We start from the raw sequence: 24,626 nt of genomic DNA on the forward strand, positions 1-24,626 counted from the left end.
GACTCCTACACCAACATGCTGCCGCAACGATTCAGTCAGAAGAAAAGCTGAAACTTAACCGTAGCTGCTGTCAGTAACAATCAGATTTAAAACAGTAAAACTTTCAGACTAAATTATTCGAAAAAGACAAAAATATCTCACAAATTTGCATGTTGAGTATTTATTCATTATTACGATTGTTATTTATTTATTTATTATCCCTATCGGCTCCTAGTGAGCAGAACCCGGTGTCAGCAGTCCACCGCATGATGACCAATTATTTTACAGGTCATTGCTCAGCCTTCTGATGGTCACGCCAGGACAAATGTTGGTGATTGGCTGCGTTTGACTGTTGCTGCTCCGTGTGTTTTTATTTATGCAGTGAGAAAAAAACTGCAGGATGCAAAGTTTACATCACACATTTACCTCAAATAAACAACATTATAAATCAGGTCATGATGTAAGTAGCAGCTGCGCTGGGGGAGAAGAGATTCTGCAGAGACGACGCCATATACGCAACGACTGACTTGTGTTTAGTTTTGTTGCGGGGACACGTGATCCGACCGGGAAGGAAGGAGACTTAGGCTTCCTATTGTAACAGGTTTCCTTCTCGCTGATTGGGAAGTTGTTAGGGTTTCTTCCTTCAAAATGGCCAAAGAGAGATGTGGTGTTTGTTAATCTGTGATGCTGCGGTGCCGCAGAATCTGCCCCAAGCCAAGACTGCAGCACCAGCACTTGTAGTTCGGCGCCGTCTGGAGAAACGCAGCAGCATTTTGTACGAATCCTTAGCCAGTAAACAGGAGCGACTCAGAAGTTATTTCTTGTACCCCTAAGATGCCGCCGCATTTTTAAACTCTAATATCGGGCTAAAAGCAAACGCTAACAGTGATTTAGAAACATGGTTGGCTCTTAACAAATCTCAAGCTTCTTAGCCAATTACCTTCAGAGAGCATATTACAGTGAAATTACTTTTAACTTAACTTACCGGGTGTAACTCATCTAATCAAGAATCTTCTGGGGATGGGCCATGGCTGACAACAGTAGCGAAAAAGTCCCTTGTGTGTTTGAAAAATGGACTGCAGTACCCAAATTTGACCACAGGATGTCATTCTTACTTCATTCTTACATAATGCACCTTTAAACTGAAGGGGTCACAGGTCAGGGTCAGACTCAGTGGTACAGACCTGCAGGAAGATGGAGGCTCCTCAGAGACAGAGCTGGTTTTGGAGAAGAGCCTTGACTTCCTGTTCAGTCCCAAAGCTGCCATATGGTGACTAAGGAAGGAGCGACTCCTAGTGCTCGAAGAAAGCAACAGCAGGGAGAAAGGGTAGGAAGGGAAACACCAGAAATTAACCAGAACCAGCAGAACCTGATTTCACACCAGTTCGAGAGCAGATTAAAGAAGAACCAGAAGAACCAAACGAAAAACGTTTTGCGAGGTCCTGATCTGGAATCCACCTTGCAGCAGATTCTGATTCCTTTCATCTGAATCTGAATGAAACTCTTCCCATCTACAGCTGCCATTGGATCAGAGGTGGGGCCACACCTGTACAGGTAACCCAATGGCAGGCATGTCATGTCGGTCTCCAGCCCCTTGAGCCCTAGGTTTCTGGACCCTTTCTGTGCATCTCATCAAAGGTGGATGATCCAGATCATGAGTAGTGAAATGTGTGTCAGCACGCTCAGGATAGACTTACGAACTGGGCGGAGCCTGTGCCTCGGGTTTGGTGGCAACACTGTTGTTAGGTGTGTGTGGGGGCAGAGGTGACCCCCTCTGAGACCCAGCTGGACTGGAGGAAGGGCTGCTGGGTTCAGAATTCTGCAGGGATGAAGAACTGCTGCCATGACTTGGGGGTAAGCAGGGGGAGGAGGGGGTGAGGGAGACAGGAGAGTCAGAGAAGGGGGAGAGGGCAGGAGAAGGAGTGGGGGAGACGAGGTCTGGGAGGTTATGACTGGGTGAGCGGCGGTTCCTGCGTCCTTCCTGCTCGCTGGAAGCCATCTTCCTTCTGTCTTTACGAAAGTGGGGGGTGGAGTCATCCACATCGCCATCCTCGTCCCGCAGAGCTTTCTACACACACACACACACACACACACACACACGCACACACACACACACACACACACGCACACACGCACACACACACACACGTGTGTAAATGACGTTCCCCGATTGTCTCTGTAGTGTTTGTTGTTACCTCATATATGGAGAACTGTGCCCGAAGGTCTGGCTCCGCCCCCTTGTTGTTCAGGTGTTTGTGGATGACGGTCTCCATCCCCAGCTGCTCCAGACAGTCTGTGACATCGTAGAAGGAGTCCTGGTCTGGAAGAACGGCTAGAGTCTGACACACAGACACACACGTCAGCTGTGGCGGACGTTGGCATATCATCCAGACTGGCCATTTGTTTTATTTACCTTGTTGATGAGCGTCATGGCGAATACCAGAAGTTCTGCGTCAGCTCCATTCTTCTCCACCAGAATGTCCATCACATTAGCCCACGGCTTCATACCTATACAACACCCACACCCACCCACGGGGTCAAGGAGGGCACCAGAGGAGTTTCCAACAAGAAGTCAGAATAACTGGAGGAGAGCTGAAAGAACCAGAATGCCTCAGAACCTGTTCTGCGCAGATTCGTCTCATCAAGGTTCTCCAAAACAAAGACCTCATCCACAGTGCTTAATTTGTAAATGAAACGTTCCCGGAACGCAAATAGTGACGTCAATCCAAAGTACACTATAGGCAAAACAGATGCCAGGACACGCCGGGGGGTGTTCCCGTTGATTTGCTGGAGTTTGTGACAATTAAAAATTGCACCCACATTTTCAAAGTTAACACACATTTGTTTCAACAACGGTGGTTTTTGCATCTTTACTGTTCCCCTGCTTAGCGGCGCAAACTCACTGCAGCCTCTCAGAGTTCCTGCTGCTCTAAACATTGAAAGAATTATTTCATTTTCTGTTCCTCACTTCTGATTACCTTCAATGGTGTCTGTTTGTTGAAACCACCAGGTACAAAACCACCTTGTTTTTATTTGACTATTTTTCTGTCCTGTCTCTGTTTATGGGGCGACGGTGGCACAGGAGTTAAGTGCTCGCCCCGTAATCGGAAGGTTGCTGGTTCGAGTCCCGCTCAGTCTGTCGCTGTCGTTGTGTCCTTGGGCAAGACACTTAACCCACGTTGCCTGCTGGTGGTGGTCGGAGGGACCGGTGGCGCCAGTGCTCGGCAGCCTCGCCTCTGTCAGTGAGCCCCAGGGCAGCTGTGGCTACATTGTAGCTCATCCCCACCAGTGTGTGAATGTGTGTGTGAATGGGTGAATGACTGATAGTGTTGTAAAGCGCCTTGGGGGGTTCTAGGACTCTAAAAGGCGCTATATCAAATACAGGCCATTTACCATTTTATTATCTTCCTGCATCTCCTCTCAATCCTAAAGAAAAACTGCTACCTGGCTTCATATATATTCACCTCATGAGTTACCTTTGAACTGCAGTTCTAAAAGATCTACCGACCGCAAATATAGCGGAGTGCGCGCCGGCTGCACCGGTGAGGTGAATTCACCGGAGGACAAAACAGGTGATGCGCTCCGCTGCAGCAAGACACATCAGGCACAAATAAAAGACAGAAAGCATGAAAGGATATGAGCCGACCTGAACGACTGCGTGTTAAATTTGTTTTTGTGGTTTTTGAGGTGGCGACACTTTGAGAAGGTTACTGTGGCCGTGCTCAGGACGCATCTGTCTGGAGGACGTGAGAGCTCTGCGCCTCTCAGCTCTAAATCATTCCCGGAGAGTCCACATAGATAATCGTTTTCGGGCTCCCCCTGGGTGTGTAAACTTGGGGGCTTCCAGGGGAGCCCATCATCCTTTGGGGTGAGCTGGGATCCCTTTAGCTCACCCGTAATTCGAACCCTGCGTATAGCACAAGTTGGTCGCGTGAGCTGCTGGATCCTAGCAGACAGTTGCCAGAATGGTCCTTTCAAAATAAGACAGTTTCCGGATTCCATTCCATTCCATTTATTTGATAAAGCACATTTAAAAACAGCATGTGAGCTGACCAAAGTGCTGTACAGGGGTAAAAACATTTAAGGTTAAAAGAATCATTTAAAAGAATCAAACAGCTAGAGCACAGCACAAAGAACCGAGCAAGAGAAGTCAATAAAACTGGTAAAAGAATAGCATAAATAAACCATCGATAAAATAGCTAGGCAGTAAAAGCAAGGGAATAACAGTAAGTCTTTAAGTGAGACTTAAAAACCCCAATGGAGGGGGAGAGTCTGATATTCAGCGGGAGATCATTCCAGAGTTTCGGAGCGCAGACAGAAAAAGCTCGTTCACCACGGGTTTTGCAGCGTTGACGGGGAATCTGTAGTAGGTGTAGGTCACCTGAGCGGAGAGTCCTGCCCGGCACATAAGGAGTGAGTAACTCGGATATGTAAGGTGGCACTAAGCTAAGGTGGTGCTAAGCCATTCAACGCCGTAAAGGGACTTTACAGACTTTTGAATTTTTATGCTCATGATTGCCCCCTCAGGCCAAAAGCGTAACGGCATCTTCAATAGTAGGCTCGTGCACGAGGCGCGCATGCTGTACGTGCACACTTCTTAACGAAAATAACAGCTGAGACAGTCCTGTGTGTGTGTGTGTGTGTGTGTGTGTGTGTGTGTGTGTGTGTGTGTGCGTGTGTGTGTATGGTGTGTGTGTCCCGAAGGACAGAGGACAGGAGAATGTGCAGCTAATTAATTAAATAATTTGGTTCTGTACCTTTCTCTTCAGCACAGCCGACAAAGGTTTAAGATGGGTCGGTCCTCCTGCATGCTCAGATCATTCCCTTCCCTTGCTTGAAAAATTGTTCCAAAATGAAAGTTGAACCCACATCTTTTTTATCTGTGAATTCAATGCCGTTCGGCGAGTCTCAAATAAAAATTTGGGCATCTTACTGTAAAAAAATATACCATTAATGTAAAAACTAAACTCTAAATAAACTATGTTCACATCCAGAATCTAACCCGGGTTTCCCGCACGAGAGTCCGATGTTTTACTAGGTGAGCTAAAGCACCAGGGACGTCTTTCTTATCTGTAACTTTTATATCCTTGATGACAGCTGAAACAACGTTCAAAGAACGGTTCGGAGCGAAAATGGCTATTTTGTTGCTAATTTGCAGGAAATATCTAGAAGAAAGTAGCTAAGGGTCCTCAGAAATGTAGCTAGGTTCATCACTAGGCGTTAGGAACAGCTACAAAGTCCCTGAGTTGGCACTGCCTCTCTCTCTGCTGCTAAAGCTACGGATAGCAAATGCTACGGGCGATGTCTGAGCGTGAACGCGCATGAAGCAGCCTGCTCGACCCGAGCATCTCTCTTTTTCTGTGATTTTACAGAAAAACAGGCAATCACAGTAAAAATGCCAGGGCTCATTCTACAGGACCAGGGCATTGCAGGAGAATGTATGAAGAAGACATTTATTATTTCTATACATGTTTTGGCTGTCAAACTTCCATAATACCCCTTTAAAAACAAACAATAAGATCTTGTTCCGGCAAGATCCGTCTCAAATTAAGCACTGCTCATCCGTCAGCTGATGACATGAATCAGGGCACATACACCTTCAGAGAGTGTGTGTGTGTATGTGTGTGTCTACCTCTCTTCCTGTCCACCTTGTTGATGGCGCTGATCAGCAGAGGACTGTTGGACTCTGAATAGTCCACAAAGACGATGAGCAGCTTCAGAACAGTTTTCTGTAGAAGACGGGACTGAGGAGACGAACAGAGTGTTAGTCCTGCAGGTGGCGCCAGAGCACTTTGATCCAAACCCGTGTTTGGGTTGGTCCAGACTACTTTCATGGACGTTCTGGCTCCCAACAATGTTGGTACTCCTCAAATGAAGCTTCTGACTGATCTCTATCAAGTCAGTGTCAGTGGAAACAATGGTTCAAACAGCACATGATATGAAACACAGTCAAGAGTTTGGTTCTGAATAGAAATACAATTTAAAAAATATATTTTAGACATCACAAGCTAGATCGTTTGTGATTGAGACACTCATGCGGAACATTCTGTCAGCAGAACCTTTACGGTCTGCAGACTGAACCTGGAGAGCCGGTTTGAGTCGGGCTGCAGCAGCCGGTCAGACTCACTGGACTTCCAGTCAGAGTGTAGAGCCACTGGACCGTCTCGTTGTGGTTTATCACGCCGTTCATCCCGTCCACAAACAGCATGATCTGACTGAGAGCTGAGAGGAGGGAGGGAGAGAGGGACAACAGGACAGAGAGATGTGAGTCTCCAGACTTTAACCTATAATCTGTGGGTTCTGTGGCTGAAAATAAGATGTTTTGTCCTCCAGCGGCATGCCGGTCATCTGGATCAGAACTCCCTAACCAGAACCACAAAGGCGTTTTATCATCTGGAACATCAGGACCTACCAGGCTATAGGACCCAGGAGGACTCTAGCTTTTGGTTTTCAGCCTCAGTCCAGGCTGTGGTCCAGAATATGATCAAAGCTCTTTGGACCCGTTTTGTTCTGATGAACTGAAACTGGTTTTTATTTTCTCAGAACCTCCGAGAACAGGACCGGTCTGAGTCAGGTTCTTCTTGCCCATAAAACTAAATCTGAACACCATGAAGTCTCAACTGAACTTCATCTTCACCAGAGTCAACAATCACCACCAGAATATGATGCAATCGGGCCAAAGTCCAAACAGACAGACGTGATGTTCAGAAGGAACTAGATGTAAAACCAGAGGAACTAATACTTCTGTCCTGGACCAGGTCTCAGTCTGAACAACTCCAGGGAGATTCTGGTGGTGATAGGTGGGAGCAGCATGAAGCTCCTCCCTCTAAACTCACCTCTAAGGATGTAGTTCTGGTAGTTGTGGTCGGCTTCAGTTCCAACTTTAATGAAACAGGTCAAACCTTCAGAGGCGACGAACTCTGGAACCAGGTCTTTATCATCCTGCAGACAGCAGACCTTCAGTTAGATCAGAGACACCAGAAACCAGACCTCAGAGTCCTGGTCCAGTCTGCTCCCAGAATTCAGTCTGACGGGCCTGCAGGAGAGAACCCTAACCTAGAACAACAACAAACCATCTGTGAGCATAAAAAAAAGGGGGGAGCTTCACCTTCACCTGTTCAGTCCTGCAGCAGCTTACAGAAGCATGTTGAGATAAAGAGAACCCTCCTCAGTGGTCCTGGTTCCAGTTACCTCCGTGGCCTTGTGGTATGAATGTCCGCTCTGGGACCGGGAGATTGGAGATCAAAACTGGTCGGATCATACCCAAGACAAACCCTAACCCTAACCCAACACCTGCCTGCTTGACACTAGGGCGTGAAAGTTTAACCTCACGGTTATTGTGACCAAAATTATCACGGTTTTCGGTATTATCACGGTATTTTTTTTAAACGTGTTACATTTTCAGACAACTAAATAAATCCTGTATATCAGGGAAATATTGTCCTCAGTTTGTGTCTAAATTTTGCCTAAAATGTGTTATTTTGTAATTATGTTGTTTATTTGTTTACATTTTTCCCCTTTAGTCTTTAAAATACCAATATTTGCACATAACGTCTTATTTTTTGCCTGTTTGATGTCATCATTTTAAAAATATTAGATCAGATGATACTCAGTACTCAAGTAGTCTTCTAATCAGATACTTTTTTTACCCTTACTTGAGTAATGAACCCTATATCAGGAAAATATTGTCCTCGGTTTGTGTTCCAGTGAGCTTTGCAGATGTGGGAAAATGTCATCAGGCAGTAATCATTGTTAAATTCATAATTATTCTCGGAGAGAGACCAACTCTTATCTGCCCCTGGGAGCCCCGTAATGCACAGCGTCATTTCAACATGGGGGTGTCCGCGACACGGTTTATATGCAGGTAGCGGCGCTGTGGCTGCTTTATATAGCGACTCGTTGCATTCTCCCTCAACCCAAATCCTCGGATCGAACACATTCTCACACCCAAAGCGTCAAAATATGATGCGTGTGACCAAGCCTCAATATATGACGATTCGGGACGCCCCAGTGCGTCAGGAGACGACGATCAGGGACATGCTGTGATACGTGGCTCCGCTGGCGTCAGTGTTTGACGCCCGCGGAGCCACGGACATTTTTCGACTACTTAAAGGGACTTTACGGACTTTTTAATTTTTATGCTCATGATTGCCCCCTCAGGCCAAAAGCATAACAACAGCTTCAATAGTAGGCTTGTGCACGAGGCGCGCATGCTGTACGTGCACACTCCTTAACGAAAATAACAGCTGAGACAGTCCTGTGTGTGTGTGTGTGTGTGGGGGGGGGGGGTGGACAGGAGAACACGCAGCTAATTAAATAATGTGGTTCTGTACCTTTCTCTTCAGCACAGCCGACAAAGGTTTATGATGGGTCAGTCCTCCTGCATGCTCAGATCATTCCCTTCCCTTGCTTGAAAAATTGTTCCAAAATGAAAGTTGAACCCACATCTTTTTTATCTGTGAATTCAATGCCGTTCGGCGAGTCTCAAATAAAAATTTGGGCATCTTACTGTAAAAAAATATACCATTAATGTAAAAACTAAACTCTAAATAAACTATGTTCACATCCGGAATCGAACCCGGGTTTCCCGCACGAGAGTCCGATGTTTTACTAGGTGAGCTAAAGCACCAGGGACGTCTTTCTTATCTGTAACTTTTATATCCTTGATGACAGCTGAAACAACGTTCAAAGAACGGTTCGGAGCGAAAATGGCTATTTTGTTGCTAATTTGCAGGAAATATCTAGAAGAAAGTAGCTAAGGGTCCTCAGAAATGTAGCTAGGTTCATCACTAGGCTTTAGGAACAGCGACAAAGTCGCTGAGTTGGTACTGCCTCTCTCTCTGCTGCTAAAGCTACTGATAGCAAACGCTACGGGCTATGCCTGAGCGTGAACGCGCATGAAGCAGCCTGCTCGACCCGAGCAGCTCTCTTTTTCTGTGATTTTACAGAAAAACAGGCAATCACAGTAAAAATGCCAGGACTCATTCTACAGGACCAGGGCATCGCTGGAGAATGTATGAAGAAGACATTTATTATTTCTATACATGTTTTGGCTGTCAAACTTCCTTATCGTCCCTTTAACCTTCCCCTCACCCCAACCCTAACCTTAAGGTCAGTAACTCTGACCTTAAGGTTAGGATTGGGGTGAGGGGAAGGTTAAGTAGTTCACAAATCATTCTAATGCCCGTCTCACCACCGACATCGGATACCAACGCTCCGGGATGGTGAGTCATCAGTGTGTCCCTGATCGTCGTCTCCTGACACGCTGGGGTGTCCTGAATCGTCATATATTGAGGCTTGGTCACACGCGTCATATTTTGACGCTTTGGGTGTGAGAATGTGTTGTCGGATCACGCATTTTAGCTAAAACGCTAACGTTAGCTTGCCTTGCGTTGACTGTAGAGTTGTGGGTGGTGGTCACGCAGATGTGTTATGAGATTTGAAGCGTTGCTGCCTTTCACAGACACTTTCTGCATGTGCTGCAAACAGGATAGCCGTCTTCTATCAGCTGTCCCTCAGCATTCTTCAAATATCCAAAAGATGCCCGTACTTCCCACTTTGTCTTCTTTGAGGGATAATAAATGTCCTGAGCACTGCTGTCTCCTCCTTTGGCCATTATTTCAGCTTTAGCTTCAAGAAAGTTTTGGTTGTAAACAACAAAGTGCGCATGTGTCGCCGGCAACTTCAGCAGATGATACGGTGGCTGGCAAGGGTCACCGCGCCTACACCGCAGCCACGGTAATCCACAGAGATAATATAGTTTTTTTAAAAACAAGACGGTTATTATTATTGTCAACTTTTTTACCAGGGTTTACCGCCACACCGGTTACCGTGACAACCCTACTTTACACTCAGCTCTAATGGGTCGGATTGAGGGTTTAAAGCACCAAATACAGCGCTCAGCATAAATGAGTACACCCCCTTTAAAAAGTACTAACTGTATCAGCAGCTCAATGAACACGAGAACAATTTCCAGAATTTTCACTAGGCTGGGTTTTATTGAACACTTGCTTAACTCCATAACATGAAATTAAGGTTATTAATCTAGTAATTATGTTACCACTGAGCAAACATGACAGAAGAGGAATGCAGACAAAAGGACCGACACATACAAACCGCTGTAAAACCTGTGGGTACCCAACATGGGCAATTAAAGGAAAACATCAAGTAACAACAAAAGGAAACGATGAAGCAAAACAAAAAAACGCCGAGCCAAAACCAGTAATAACCCATTCATACATCAAAGTCATAACAGAAACAACAGCGATGAAAGAATACAACATAACACACCAACAAAACTGTACAGGACAGTTAGGAAAAGACAAGTACACCTAAAGGACAAGATTTCATCGGCGCAAAAATGTGCAGCCGTATATATGTAACGGAATGAAATGACACAGGACTAGTCTGCATGAGATATGGTCTCAAGGTCTCATGCATTCCTTCTAACCTGCTTATTTTCAGCTCAACAAAAGAAGGAAGAATGAACTCTTTTCTTTTAATTAATCAAAGAACTCTATTTTAATAAAGCTAATCCATCAAAGTGTTAGTCAATGAATGAGATGTGACCGATCTGTGAAATCAAAATATTAATTATTTTATTATAATCCTATAGAATATAAAGGTGCTGTGACTTTAAATGTTCCAACAGGACTCATTTCACGTAGCGTTAAAAAGACATGACACATTACTTTCACCGATCCAATCAGAATCTTACAGATCTGACGGAGGCGTGGTTCTGATGGTGTTTGGTAATTTTTCATTCGACAATAAACCAAAAACATCCGAAGTATAAAACTATGCCACGTCAGCTCTAACGCCAGTTCAAAGCATTCCAGAGAAAGTGACGGAGTGACCAATCCTGATCTTTTAACTCTTTAACCGAAAGAACAACGACGAGCTGAAAATTTCGTTGCTATTCCAACTGCGGCAACAGTTCCTTTCAGAATAAAAGCTGAACCATCAAGACCCAGGCTTGGGTCTCACCAGACGCCAACAAAGTGCCGTGACCCGGAAGTAGCTCACAGACTGATCGGCAACCGCTGCTTTTCCTACCAGCTCGGTTCCAGAGAAAGTCAAGCTGGACCTCGATATTCCTGATCTAAAGAGGACTTCCTGAAGGGTAGGTAGACCGGCAAATAGTGTCTCATGTGTTTATGAACCTCCTAACCAAAGCTTAACGCGACGAAAACACCTTCAGTTCGCGTCAGAACTAATCGATTCTTCGGATTTGCTGGTTCTGATTAACATCACACGTCATCCATTCACCGTCTCATCCACCTTAGTTACACCATACATTTAGTTTTAAAGTCAGTCTAGTTTAATTTGTTAGTAATAAAATTCTTAACTTTTAAACTTGACTCTCTCTCTTCTGTTGTCTCTGAGTGAATACGAAGCTGTTATCTAATCCCTGCAATAAAAAGATCCAATCTTCTGGTTTAAATAACACAGATCCGTAAGGTGGATTTCATATTTCCTATGGAATCCCACACCTTATGGCTCATTAAATACCATGTAATATAATTCATTACACATGAAACAGCATGCAAACTTTGCACTAAAACACACATAGAAGAAACAGGACGCCAACTCAACACACAAGAAACAGAACGTCAAAAGGAGTGCGAGAAGGAAAGCAGTCGAAGACACACAAGAGCAGCAAAACAAGAAGCAGAAAGCACAATAAAGAAATCAGCCGTAACAGATCACCGCGCAAGAGAAAACCGTAACGGACTGGGAGGACACACGGACCCTAAACAGAGCAACAGAAGTTCTAAAGACGAATCAAAGAAGCAATAGAGATAAAGAGACATGGACCCAGAACCATGAACAGGGATGAAGGAGTTTACTCCCTGGACCGCTCATGGGACACGGTGATCAGCGGAGGAGGAGATATCGCCCTCTGCTGCCCACGCATAAAAGGAAGTGACGCCATCAACATCTGGCGGGGTGTACTCATTTTTGCTACATGGGCTTGAATGGATTTGCTAGGAAAATCACTTTATTGTGTGAAAATTAACAAATCCTGTTTGCAATCAATGGCCACGTTTGTGGAGTCTTTTGTAGTTTGGTAGCTCATACAAAATGTTGATTCTGAAAGGAAACTAAAGGTTTTCTGACAAATATAGCGGGGTGTACTCATTTACGCTGAGCAGTGTAGTAGTTCCCAAGCGCAGCCGGTGCTGCAGCTCACCGCTCCCCATGGGCAGGGTTTCCCCCAGCGCTTTATTAGCTTGGCCACCCGCCAGGGTAAGCGTCATGCCCCGTCCCCCTCCCTGACCCTACCGTGTCCGCTGACAAGAAGAGCGCAACGAAAGTAGAGCCCTCCATCAGCAGATAATGGTGAGAAACGGCAAAGGAACGTGTGCAGCCACCCCCACTCTCACGGAGGAGCGCTGCGGGACGGAGCGCGCGAATCCGCCAGGCTTAACCTATTTTCTGGGGGAAACCTCGCCATGGGGATGGGTCAAATGCAGAGATGTAATTTCACCAGTGTGTGATTGTGACTAATGGGACTTTAACTTTTTTATTATTATACGGTGGTGATATTTTGGTGTTTTCCAGCTCAGATTCAGAACTAACAGATAAAAACGTCCGATTAATAAATGAGTCTGGATTTAAACGTCTGATCTGAAAACCATCCTGTCAGTGAGCCCGACATGAGACGACCAGAGGATGAAGGTGATGAAGATGAGTGCGTTACCTGGAAGAGCTGCTTGAGGGAGAAGAGGCAGCGCCGCAGCTCTGGGCCTTGGGAGTTGTACAACTTTTCTGCAACACAAGAAGCAGAGACAGGAAGTGACATCACATTCAGAAGGAATTGAACCATCTCCGACTCAGATTCAGAGTCCGAATGAATCAGTTCTAAGAAAACTGGAGTCGCAAAGTTCCTGAGGACCTGCTGGACTGTTTTAGAAACACAGGTTCCATAAACATCTTGAGCTCCAAATGTTTCTACTTATGACTCATCCAGACCGGTGGTTCCCAAACCGTTCAGCTGAAGACCCACAAAATAACGGTTGTCAAGACACACAATCCCAGGAACGTCTGATATGAAGGCACAGACATGCTTAAAAATGGTAAATGGCCTGTATTTAGCGCCTTCTAGAGTCCTGGAACCCCCCAAGGCACTTTACAACACAGTCAGCCATTCACACCCTGGTGGTGATGAGCTACATTGTAGCCACATGCCTTGGGACTGACAGAGGCGAGGCTGCAGAGCACAGGCGCCACCGGTCCCTCCGACCACCACCAGCAGGCAAGGTGGGTTACATGTCTTGCCCAAGGACACAACGACAGCGACAGACTGAGTGGGGCTCGAACCTGAAACCTGTAGCTCAGTAGGTTGAGCGGGTTGTCCAGTAATCGGAAGGTTGCAGGTTCGATCCCGGCTCCGGACAGAGAATTCTGCTGTTGTGTCCTTGGGCAAGACACTTAACCCACCTTGCCTGCTGGTGGAGGGACCGGTGGCGCCTGTGCTCTGTAGCCTCGCCTCACAGGGCAGCTGTGGCTACATCGTAGCTCATCCCCGCCAGTGTGTGAATGGGTGAATGATACACTGTATTGTAAAGCGCTCTGGAGTCTTTACCCAGAGAGGCGCTATACAAGTGCGGGTCATTTATCATTAAGCCTTCCGATTACAGAACACTTCACTCCTGTGCCACAGTCGCCTCTTAAATGAAAAAAAGGAAACCGCCTCATCTTTACTCGTATCCATTTATGACAATTTAGTTGAGTTTTTGTAAAAATTATGCTAGAAAATTAGCTTCAGCAATTTCCTTTCTATCCGATTTCTGGAAATCATCTGAAGACCTCCTGTGTAGTTCTTGGTGACCCACAGTGGGGTCCCAACCCCAACTTTGGGAACCACTAATCTAGACCCAAACTGTCTCCTAGTTCTGACATTCCTTCAGGGGTTTGTCTGAACGTTTTATTTAACTTTATTCATTTAGGTAAAGAATCCTTCTCCTTTACCAACAGGACCGGCCCATGAGGCAGCAGTTTTTAAAGCTTGTAGCTTAGATCATCTGATGACCACTGAAGCACCGTCCCACCCAAACAGCTTTGACTCAAACACAGACCTACATCAGGAACGGAGATGATGAGTCGGATGTGTTGTGTTCCACTGTTTGAAAATAAGGAATCCCGTTATAAAGGTGTCATGTGTTTGTTCCCACCATGAAAACCATTGAATTTCAGCACTGAAAGCAGCTTGTGGAGTTCAGCAGAGGTTGGTAGGTTTTTAGTGACCAAAGTCAGCACTTTGGTTTGGGGGATCCCTCCCAATGAATCTGGGGGTTCTTCCCTGTGCTTCTAGGGTTCTGAGAAAACAAGGAACCACAAAGACTTCCAACTAAGAACCAAGATGGCCACCAGCCAGTCTTAGCTTCCATCCAGCAGCTGAGAGCGGATCGGAGAGCTAAAAGGGTTTTATGATGCCAGCAGCTATGAAGGTCACATATCAGTCTGGCACTTTCTGACAGAATACCAGTCAGACCAGTAGGAGCCCCAGTCAGAACTGGTTCTGAGACTAAAACCAGGCTGAACCCCACCACTCAAAGAGAATCTGGATTTGTCCTACTGAGCAGAGGACCTGGATCATTAGTCTGGGTCTGCTGGAACGGCTTATTCCCTCTGTTCAGGTGTACATTCAGAAGGGTCATGGAACACCTGGTTCCTGATACCTGAGCACCTGCAGCCAATCAGAACCGGTAGAGCCCTGCACTGAAGCCCTAGGCCCACGGGTCGGCCCGGCCCAACGGCACGAGGGCCGGGCTTCGGGCCAACGACTGTGTAATTACCTCGGACACAGGCCGGGCGCCTTTATTTTTAATCGAATGCATTAAAAAAAACTGAAACACTTGAACGCAGCAGCACCTGCCTGCTTCTCACGCACCGTTAGCTCAGTTAAGGTCTGTGTGGTTTATAAACGCGCCGATATAAACGCATTCTCTAACTGCTGATTGAAACATGTGCCCCTGTTCTAATATGCCATTTTATGTCCACTTTGATGTCAGAAACATTCGTTTATTCTCATGAAAATGGCAGCATTCTGTTTTTCTGTGAATAAATTTGCTCTGCAGTTAAAAAAAATACAGCATTCATTGCTGGTTTTTTCTAATGGGCCATTCCCATCTGTACCGGGCCGGCCCGGGCCGGGTAGCGTAGGTTGTTTACATATCTGGGTGGCCTGGTATTTTTCCGGGCCAACCAAGGCTCATTCTCAGCCCTCTTATCGAGGGGGTCTGCTTCAGGCCGACCAGGGCCAACACACCCACTGCTGACAGCAAATTCACACCTTCCATTAGAGCAAGCCTCTGATTGGTGGGTAGAATCAGCCCACATGGGCTTAAGACAAGGATGTGTGGAATCAGCCGGGCCAGGCTGGGGCCGACTGGGGCTACCCGGCCCGGGCCGACCAGGTACAGATGGGAATGGCCCATAACTGCAGAGCGCATTTTCAGAGCGGCAGATTAAATTTACAAACACTTTATTAATTGGGAACGTTTATTTAATCTGCCGCTCTGAAAATGCGCTCTGCAGTTAGAAAATTAGAACGCTGCTTTTTTTTCTAATTGCACCAGAGCGCATTTTCAGAGCAGATTAAATTTACAAACGCATCCAATTAATATAGTGTTCGTAAATTTCATCTGCCGCTCAGAAAATATGCTCTGATAGAAAAAAAAGCTGCATTGATGCTGTTTTTCTTTCTTTTATTTATTTTTTTTTTTTTTACTGCAGAACGCTTCTCACAGATAATTAGAATGCTGAGCATTCTATCACGCTAAAACATTATGAAAGGTTAAAAAAAAAGTCGGGCTCGGGTCGGGCCAGAGAATCCTGAAAACCTTCTCGGACCGGGTCGGGCTGGGGCTCAGATTTTAGGCCCGTGCAGGGCTCTAAGAACCGGCTCTGACCTGTCCTGTTGTTTCTGAGACGGTCTTCCTTTTGGTTTGGGTTGCTGGTGAGTTTTGGTTCAGATAGTTTATTAGTTTAGTTTATTTCAAACAAAGAAAACATACATAATTTTTTTTTAAAATACCACAAACATAAAAAATACATATCATCCCTTCTTCTGTGTTTGAAAACACAGATAGTCACTAAGCATCAATCCATCTGTCATTCCACAATTCAGAGTCTGGCAAAGGTTTAGCTCCATCAGGAGTGTGTGTTCTGTTGTTAACAGACCCGACTGTTTAGAACCTGGCTGAACCAGGGTTCTGGCTGAAGCTGCATGTTTACACATCCCTCCTGCACACCAGCTGATCTACAGATTTTCACGTTTATCGGCCAACTCTTCTGTTGCCATGGCCACCTGATGCGGGTCAGAACTCCTCTTTGCATGAATCAGGCAGGAAAATAGAAATGCAAATGGACCTTGGTGCTGTCTGGCTCACAGCAGACAAGCTAAAGCTTAGAACCTGCCTGAACTGGTGCAGAACCTCCAGCAATAGTAGATCTAGTAAAACCCAGTCCACCTTAAACAGTCCAAAATGAACATTACGACATTCCGAGATCATCAGGAACATGTCATGACCCGAATGTTTCTGGTAAATCTGCCAAATGACCTAATCTGAACTGGATCTGGAACGCAGCTCTGCCTGATGGAAGGAGAGAATGGGGGGGGGGGGGGGGGGTATCTGCACACACAGGAAGTGAGCTGATAAACTGTGCGGTATTTCCTGTCTGCAAGAACCAAAACCAGAACCAGGCTATTAATTCAGACTAATCCTAAAACAGGAATAAGAGCATCAGAGATGATTTATTCATAGAATTAAAAATAAATAAAAAAAACAACTAAAGGTCTTCAAAAGGTTCTGATTCCAGTAGCAGAACTATGTAAACCCAGAAGAACCAGAACCAGCTCCCCTGGTTTAGATCAAAACTACAAAAACAAGTCAGTATCGACCTCCAGTCTAACCCAGACTGGGACAAGAACCTCTTAAGAACCCACACAGAACATGCAGGTCCAAACGGGTCAGCGGACGGCCCGCTCCACACTAATTAACCTGCTTTAGGTCAAAGGTCATCATGGAGGCTAAGTGGAAACAAACATGTGATTGTCTGATCCAAACTCAGGAACAGAAGCTACCCAACAACACACGTCTGAAGAACCAGAGTCATCATCCCATTCCCAACACAGCTGGAGCAAAGCACGCTGGGAAACACTTACCCAGGATGGAGTGGACGCGCACAGACAGCTGAGTCCTCAGGATCAGGATTGGCTTCTTCCCTTTCCTGTGGAAACACAGAAGCAGAGTCAGAACCAGAACTAAGATGAAGCTAAACCAGCAGGTCCAGAGCCCCGCCTCCTCAGAACCATGTTAGACGAGCTCTTACGCCACATCACTGTAGAAGTTCTCCAGCTCGTCTTTCTGCTCCTCCAGAGACGAGTCCAGGTCCAGATAGTTGCCACTGGGAGACACCTGAAGGGTGCAGTCCTCCAGCTGAAACACAGAACCGGGCAGGAGGTCAGGTGCGCGCGCGCGCGCGCACACACGCACACGCGCACGCACACGCACACGCACACGCACACACACACACACACGCACACACACACACACACACACACACACACACACACACACACACACACACACACACACACACACACACACACACACACACACACACAAATCCAAATGTGGTTCCGGTCAGAATGATCACGTATTCTGGAACAAGTTACTGTCCCTGTAGTGGACTGGAGCTGGAAGATGTTCATTAGAAAACCCAGTTGAACCAGAACCTGATTTCTGACCCAGTTCTGGTCCAAGTCCGAGACCAGCAGCAAAGAAACCATCTGGACATGACAGGAGGCTCCATTTCTGGTTCAGCTGGACCTTCATGGTTCTGTCTAGAGACTAGGGCTGGACGACAGAAAAAAAAGTATGTCGATAAAATTTTTTTTAATATTGATCGATAGATAATTATAGAAAATTATCGTAAAATTAGTAGAAAATATATTTGGCGTGTAGCCCTGGCCATCTTAATTTTGGTATTTTTAATTTTTCTCCGCCTCGCTGAGACATCTTGCTGCCTCATGCTCAGAAGGGGAGGGCGTGGTGAAGTGGTGTGCCTGAGACTGGTTTTGATTGGTTAGGACTAAGTAGTGAGTCTAGTATGCTGCTACCTGATAGGCTATAATGAAAAAAGGAAACATTTTATTGAAGTTTTATTGTCCCATTTTTTTTTCTATCGCACCACATGTCTATCAATAGATGTATTGAACTATTGAATTATCGTCCAGCCCTACGGGAAACACTTGTGTTTTTCACTCTAAAGTTGTTTCAGTTTAAAAATGGATCAGAACCAGCACAGTCCAATAAAGGCCCAAGAACCTCCTTTCAAATTGGGTCCGAGTAGTCAGAAACTGGCCCCTGATGATGCGTCGCCTACAGGTTGTGCAGAACAGCGCCGCCAGGTTCCTGACTGGGACCAGGAAACGGGACCACATCAGTCCGGTTCTGGCCTCCCTGCACTGGCTTCCGATTTGCTATCGCTCACAATTCAAAATCCTCGTCTTTGTTTATCATTTCTTCCATGGTGGTGATCCCCCCTATCTAGCCACTCTCCTGAACAAACATTCCCCATCACGCGCTCTGCGCTCCTCTGACCAAGGCCTGCTCGCTGTCCCTCGTTCTAGGTGTCGTACCCATGGGGACCGGGCTTTCTCAGTCCTAGCACCGTTACTCTGGAACCAGCTGCCACCCTCAGTTAGGCTGTCCCCTTCTCTGCCAGTCTTTAAGAATCACCTAAAAACACACCTCCTCCGCTTGGCGTTTCCAGAACATGTTTGATTTTGGCCCTTGTTTGATTTTGGCCCTCTTCTATGTTGAATTTATTTCACAGTTTTCATTCCATCCACTCAATCCAAATGTGTTTCACACATTTGTCCTGTACCAGAATGTTTCATCTATCTTGTAATTTGTATTTTGTAATTTGAATTGCTTTTATTGTTGATTTATTCAATATATTAACGTACAACTGTACCATGTTCAGCGCTTTGGGCTTCTTGACAGGATTGCGGAAGGCGCTTTATAAATAAAGCTTTGATTGATTGACTGATTGATGAACAATAAGTCCACCAGTTGGTTCATGATAATAATGAATATTTCTGTTGACAGTTCCTCAGGAATTTGTACTTGCTCCCATTGTCTTTATTTTATATTTACTTCTGTTGCATTCAATTACCACTCCCTGGGCTACCACCTTATCGTGGTGGAGGGATTTGAGTGTCCCGGTGATCCTAGGAGCCATGTCTGAGGCTTTATGCCTCTGGTAGGGTCTCCCATGGCAAACAGGTCCTAGGTGAAGGATCAGACAAAGTGCAGCTCAAAGACCCCTTATGATGATTACCTCAAAAGTAAACAGTGTTCCCTCGCCCAGACTCAGATCACTGGGGCCCCCCTATGGAGCCAGGCCTGGAGGTGGGGCACGCTGGCGAGCGCCTGGTGGCTGGGCTTTCTCTCATGGAGCTCGGCTGGGCCCAGCCCGAAGACAAAAAGTGGGTCCCTCTTCCCATGGGCTCACCACTTGTGGGAGGGGCCAAAAGGCTCGGGTGCAATGTGTAATGGGTGGTGGCTGAAGTCGGGGAGCAGGCAGGCTGAAGTCAGATATTTGGCTACAGAAGCTGGTATTGTTCTGATATGTGGAACATCACCTCTGGGGAAGGAGCCTGATTTGGTGTGCAAGGTTGAGAGGTTTTGACTAGATAGACTCACCTCAACGCATGGCTCTGGCTCCGGAACCAGTTTCCTTTAGAGGGGCTACACACTACACCCCTCTCAGTCGGGGCAAACCCATAGTGGTAGAGCAGGGGCGGGCATACTAGTTACCAGACATCTTGATGCCTGTACGTTGGGGTACCAAGAGGGTAGCCTCCCTCCTCCCATGTGTGGGGGGACGGGTTCTGACTGTTGTCTGTGCTTATACACCAAACTACAGTTCAGACTACCCACCATTTTTGGAGACCTTGGAGGAGGTGCTAAAGAGTGCTCCTTCCATTGGCTCCCTTGTTCTGCTGGGGTACTTTAACACTCATGTGGGCAATGACAGCAAGACTTGGAGAGATGTGGTGGGGAGTAACTGCCCTCGTGATCTGAATTCTAGCCTTGTTTTGTCATTGGACTCCTGTGCTAGTTATGGATTGTCCATAATGAACACCAAGTTCAGACATAAAGGTGTCCATATGTGCTCTTGGCACCAAGATACATTAGGCCACAGCTCAATGATAGACTTTGTTGTCATCTCATCTGATCTGCGGCCGCATGCCTTCAACACTCAGGTAAAAATAGGAGCGGAGCTGTCAAATGACCACTATCTGGTGGTGAGTTGGCTTTGATGGTGGGGGAGGATGCCGGTCAAACCTAGCAGGCCCAAACATGAGGGTCTGCTGGGAACATCTAGTGGAGTCTCCTGTCAGAAGACGTTTCAAGTTCTTTAAGGTTCTGGATGTTGTAGGGATGTGTTGGCTAATGTGGCTCTGCAATATCGCTTTGGCATCTTAGGTGGGTACATTGGGAGTATGGGGTACCAGACAAACTGATACGGGCCTTTAAGTCCCTATATGACCAGTGCCAGAGCTTGGTCCGCATTGCCGGCAGTAAGTCAGGCTTGTTTCCAGTGAGAGTTGGACTCCACCAAGACTGCCCTTTGTTAAAGATTCTGTTCATAACTTTTATGGACAGGATTTCTAGGTGCAGCCAAGGTGTTGAGGGGATCTGTTTTGGGGACCTAAGGATTGTGTCTCTGCTTTTTGCAGATGATGTGGTCCTGTTGGCTTCATCAGAACATGATCTTCAGCTCTCACTGGAGGAGGAGTTTAAATATCTCTGGGTCTTGTTCACGAGTTAAAGAAAGATGGAGTGTGAGATTGACAGGCGGATTGGTGCCGTGTCTACAGTGATGCAGATGTTGTACCGATCTGTCGTGGTGAAAAGTCTGGGCCTCCCTGCTTAGGGTACTGCCTGCACCCCCCAGACCCTACCCTGGATAAGCGGCTGAAAATGGATGGGTGGATGCGTCCAAATATAGTAGCTGAATGAACCTCTATGACTAATGTGAGGAACCTTGGTGTTCTTCTAGACCAGGACCTATCTTTTACCCCTCATACCCTGCAAGTGTTTCCCCTAGAAATGTTTCTGGCCGCGGCATGCGCGGGAGGGGATCTCTCGTAGGCGCCTGAGCTTATGTAGGGGAAACACTGCATAAACATGTCACCAGGACCACTTCCTACCATTTGCTGGGGTGACAGCATCTAAACCAGTGGGTTGCTGGTTCAGATCTAGGCTCCCTCTGAGCGATCAGACTCACAGGGTTTAGCATCACTCCATCAACTCCCTGAAAATCAAGAACTGAATTCAATGATTGATTTCTAATGTGCGGAAAAATCCAGCCTTTTCTTCTACTACAGAAGATCTTCTGGTCCCAGATGTTCCCGGCAGAGCTCCCGGCTCTCAAGACAGCAGGCTTGCTTTCCAGAACTTTCAATTTTCAGGCTCCTCTCTAGGTTAGCTTGGCTTATTTCTTTAGTTATGCTACTATAGGCTTAGACTCCCAGAGGACATGCTGACCACCATATCTCCTTACCCTTCTGGCCTTACTCTGTACTCTCCACATTAGTATTTATTGTTTTTGCTGCCATTAACTTTGTCCTATCCATTTGTCCCCCATGGGCGTGGGGACAGGCCTGATCTGAGCTGGACTGGTTTCTTGTTTAGAGCTTCTTACTTAAAAATATTCTATATTAAAAACTGAACTGAAGCTGATCCCCCCACCTCTTCGCTGGACCTGGACCTGCCTCCATCCCTCTGCCCAGCGTGCAGCAGAAACAGTCACACAGAAAATATCTGAGTAAGTATTTATAGTCTGCTGACTCACACTCAGGTATGAAGCTGAAATTAGGGCAGCTGAAGGCCACACCCCCACACCCCTCCCCCGATCCAGACCAGCAGAGCCACATTCTGCTGAAATGGTCATCATTTCTCTCAGACAGAGCAGGAGGAGCAAGGGAAAGTTTTGTGAAGGTTCAGAGGATAGAGCGAGTTTAGGCACTTCAGGTCCAGCTCCAGTATCACAGCATTCCCAACCAATCAGGTTTCTAACATCCGATAAAGCCCAGTTCTGTTTCTGTCTCATTCTTCATCTTCTTCCTGCAGCTCCCTGAGCCTCAGTCGTCTAAACCTAAAACGGTAACTCAGAAAACAAAATAAAAAAACAACGGATCCAGTCAGAACTGGTTCAGTCAGTCTAAAGTTAGGAGCCACAGCTGGTCCTAGTACCAACAAGTCCAACTCCAACTATGGCCATTATGTGTTATGTTCAGGGAGAAATAGAACAGGATGAAAGAAAAAGACGTTAATGCATTTCATCCAACAGGAAACAGCTGCTAAGATGTTGTTAGCTGTCCATCCGGGCTTATCTGCTGTTTACAGATCCCACCCTCTTCCTCTACATCAACAATCCCTCACAGGAGGCGGCAGCCGCCCTACTCCTTCTGCGACTCCGACAGGAATCAGCCCCAGGGCATGATGGGAACAGGTTCCACAGAGCTCAGCTGGGCTATTTTGAACTAAAACTGAATATGAAACCCACTCATCTAACAATGAGACTGGTTCTGGTTCTGGTGGCCGGACTCAATCTCTCTTGTTGTAACACTAAGCGTCGGATCCAGATGTTCGTGTTCAAGTTAACTTTACAACAACGTCTGTGACCTGCTTAATTTCTCCTCCTGCCACATGAAATGCAGATGACACCATTCTACACTCTGTGTTGAATGAAGTATTTACAAACTTTCAGACCAATTTTATCACCTTAAAGAAATGATGCTAAATTAGCCCTGAATGCTAAAACCAAAGCTGTGTTGTTCTCCCACAAGTCTCTGCAGCTCTAACATCTAAACTCTGGAAGGTGATCCCTTACAGGAAGTAGACTCGTACTTATTTTGGGCTCGATATGGATCTCAACATTAAACACCATTAAAAGCTCAAATTCACTTTACACTTCACGTTTCTTTATTATAACTTATATTATGCTTGATTTTATCACAGCTGGACTTTGGTGGTACTGTGTACCGATTAGCCTGTTCCACAACTGGACCCCATTCGCCATGCTCCCCATGCTGGATTCCCTTTACGTGACAATCCGGATAAAGCATTGGTGTATTTTTATAAACAAAGATGCAGGCCGGCTCTCAGTGTTTACCCTAAATATTCTGTTCAGAAGAACTTTAAATCTGACTACTTCTGTGTTCTGGAGGATTCTAGAAGCCTGCAGAGAGACGAGAAACTAAAACAGCTTTTCAGACAGAAATGACTCGTGAGTCACTTCCTGTTTGGAAAAATGGATCATTATACCGCAGACAGACAGGAAAAACATGCGTGCGTGCGTGTGCGAGCGCACACACACACACACACACAAAACCAGGGGTTCTCAAACCTCTGGAACCGGGACCCCTTATAGGTGGTAAATGTTTAATGGGGTGTTTAATCCTCACACTTTCTCTGGAAAACTTTCATTCTTGAACTAAAGTAGCTCCGTGACGAGATGCCTCTCTAACCTGGCTGGTTTCATAGTTTCTGCTGCACGTGAAGACACATTTAGGTCTTCCATCCTCATCCTCCATCAAGCCAGACTCCAGGTAACTGCTGTTGGACTTCTGCATCACTTGAAGAAATGGATGGACTTAAAGAGCAAGTCACCCCCTACCTGAGTCTTACTCCACTTCCACTTACTGTTTGAAAAATGCAACAAATGCTGTTGCACAGAGTGAGAGGGTAGAGCTTAGCGATGGGTACCGAATTCGGTACTTTTTAAGGTACCGACCGAATTCCATAGTACCGACTGAGCACCGATTCACGTCATTTGAAACGGTACCTCGTTTCGATACCCGTCCTTCATAATGAGAACTTGCCTAGACAGCTGCGCATGCGCAAAAGTGTTACGTCGGTCGCTGCGAGCCAGTTATAAACAGAGCAGCATGGTAGAAAGAACGCACGCTAAAGCTTGGGTCCACTTCAGTAAATGTGATGGGTAACTGGGTGATGATGAAACCAGCGACAACGATCTAAGTGAGACATCCTCATCTTAACCTGCTCCGGTAGGTAAATAAAATGTTTAAGATAAGGTTAGCTTGATATGTTAGCTTCTGTTCCGCTAATGGTGCGTTCGCTTTCTCCTCGGAACTCCGAATTTCCGGCTAGAAGAACATGAACGCACTCTAAAGTTTGGCTTCACTTTACTAAATGCGACGGGGTGATTGGGTGAAGATGAAACCAGTGACAACGATCTAAGTGTGAGGCATCATCGTTTTAATCTGCTCCAGCAACTAAATAAACTGTTTAAGATAACGTTAGCTTGATAAATTAGCTTCCATTGCCACCATTGTTATCAGCTAATGGTGCGTTCGCTTTCTCCTTGGAAATTCTAACTTCCCAGTAGGAAAAATCAAATGAAAAAGGACGTCAAAAGGAATGAAGATACACAGTAAATTTAGTTCACAGTAAAGATGTTTGCTTCTGTTTAATTATCAGCGTATAAAACTACAAGGACGATGTTAAAATACAAACAGTTGTATGTTACTTATTGTGATATTTACCAAATATGGTTAAATATTTAGAAAAACATATATTTAATTATAAAAGAATTAA

General features: G+C 45.9%; 1 protein-coding gene across 5 annotated transcripts in view; it reads right to left on the reverse strand.

The window, feature by feature from the left end:
• fhod1 (formin homology 2 domain containing 1) overlaps window positions 1-24,626 on the reverse strand; it is a 46,237-nt gene that overhangs the window by 16,784 nt on the left and 4,827 nt on the right. For 3 of the 5 annotated variants that reach the window (XM_070555058.1, XM_070555056.1, XM_070555055.1), the window contains exons 2-11: window positions 17,320-17,426; window positions 17,153-17,217; window positions 12,683-12,750; window positions 6,816-6,921; window positions 6,107-6,201; window positions 5,612-5,723; window positions 2,393-2,487; window positions 2,175-2,318; window positions 1,677-2,047; window positions 1,164-1,277 (exon numbers count right to left, since the gene is read on the reverse strand). In XM_070555058.1, the coding sequence (XP_070411159.1) occupies window positions 1,164-1,277; window positions 1,677-2,047; window positions 2,175-2,318; window positions 2,393-2,487; window positions 5,612-5,723; window positions 6,107-6,201; window positions 6,816-6,921; window positions 12,683-12,750; window positions 17,153-17,217; window positions 17,320-17,426 (1,277 nt within the window). The remainder of the gene's footprint in view (window positions 1-1,163; window positions 1,278-1,676; window positions 2,048-2,174; window positions 2,319-2,392; window positions 2,488-5,611; window positions 5,724-6,106; window positions 6,202-6,815; window positions 6,922-12,682; window positions 12,751-17,152; window positions 17,218-17,319; window positions 17,427-24,626) is intronic. The other 2 variants (XM_070555057.1, XM_070555059.1) reach the window with 2 other exon arrangements.

This window comes from Nothobranchius furzeri, chromosome 9 (assembly GCF_043380555.1).
Source record: "Nothobranchius furzeri strain GRZ-AD chromosome 9, NfurGRZ-RIMD1, whole genome shotgun sequence".
Taxonomy (NCBI): domain Eukaryota; kingdom Metazoa; phylum Chordata; class Actinopteri; order Cyprinodontiformes; family Nothobranchiidae; genus Nothobranchius; species Nothobranchius furzeri.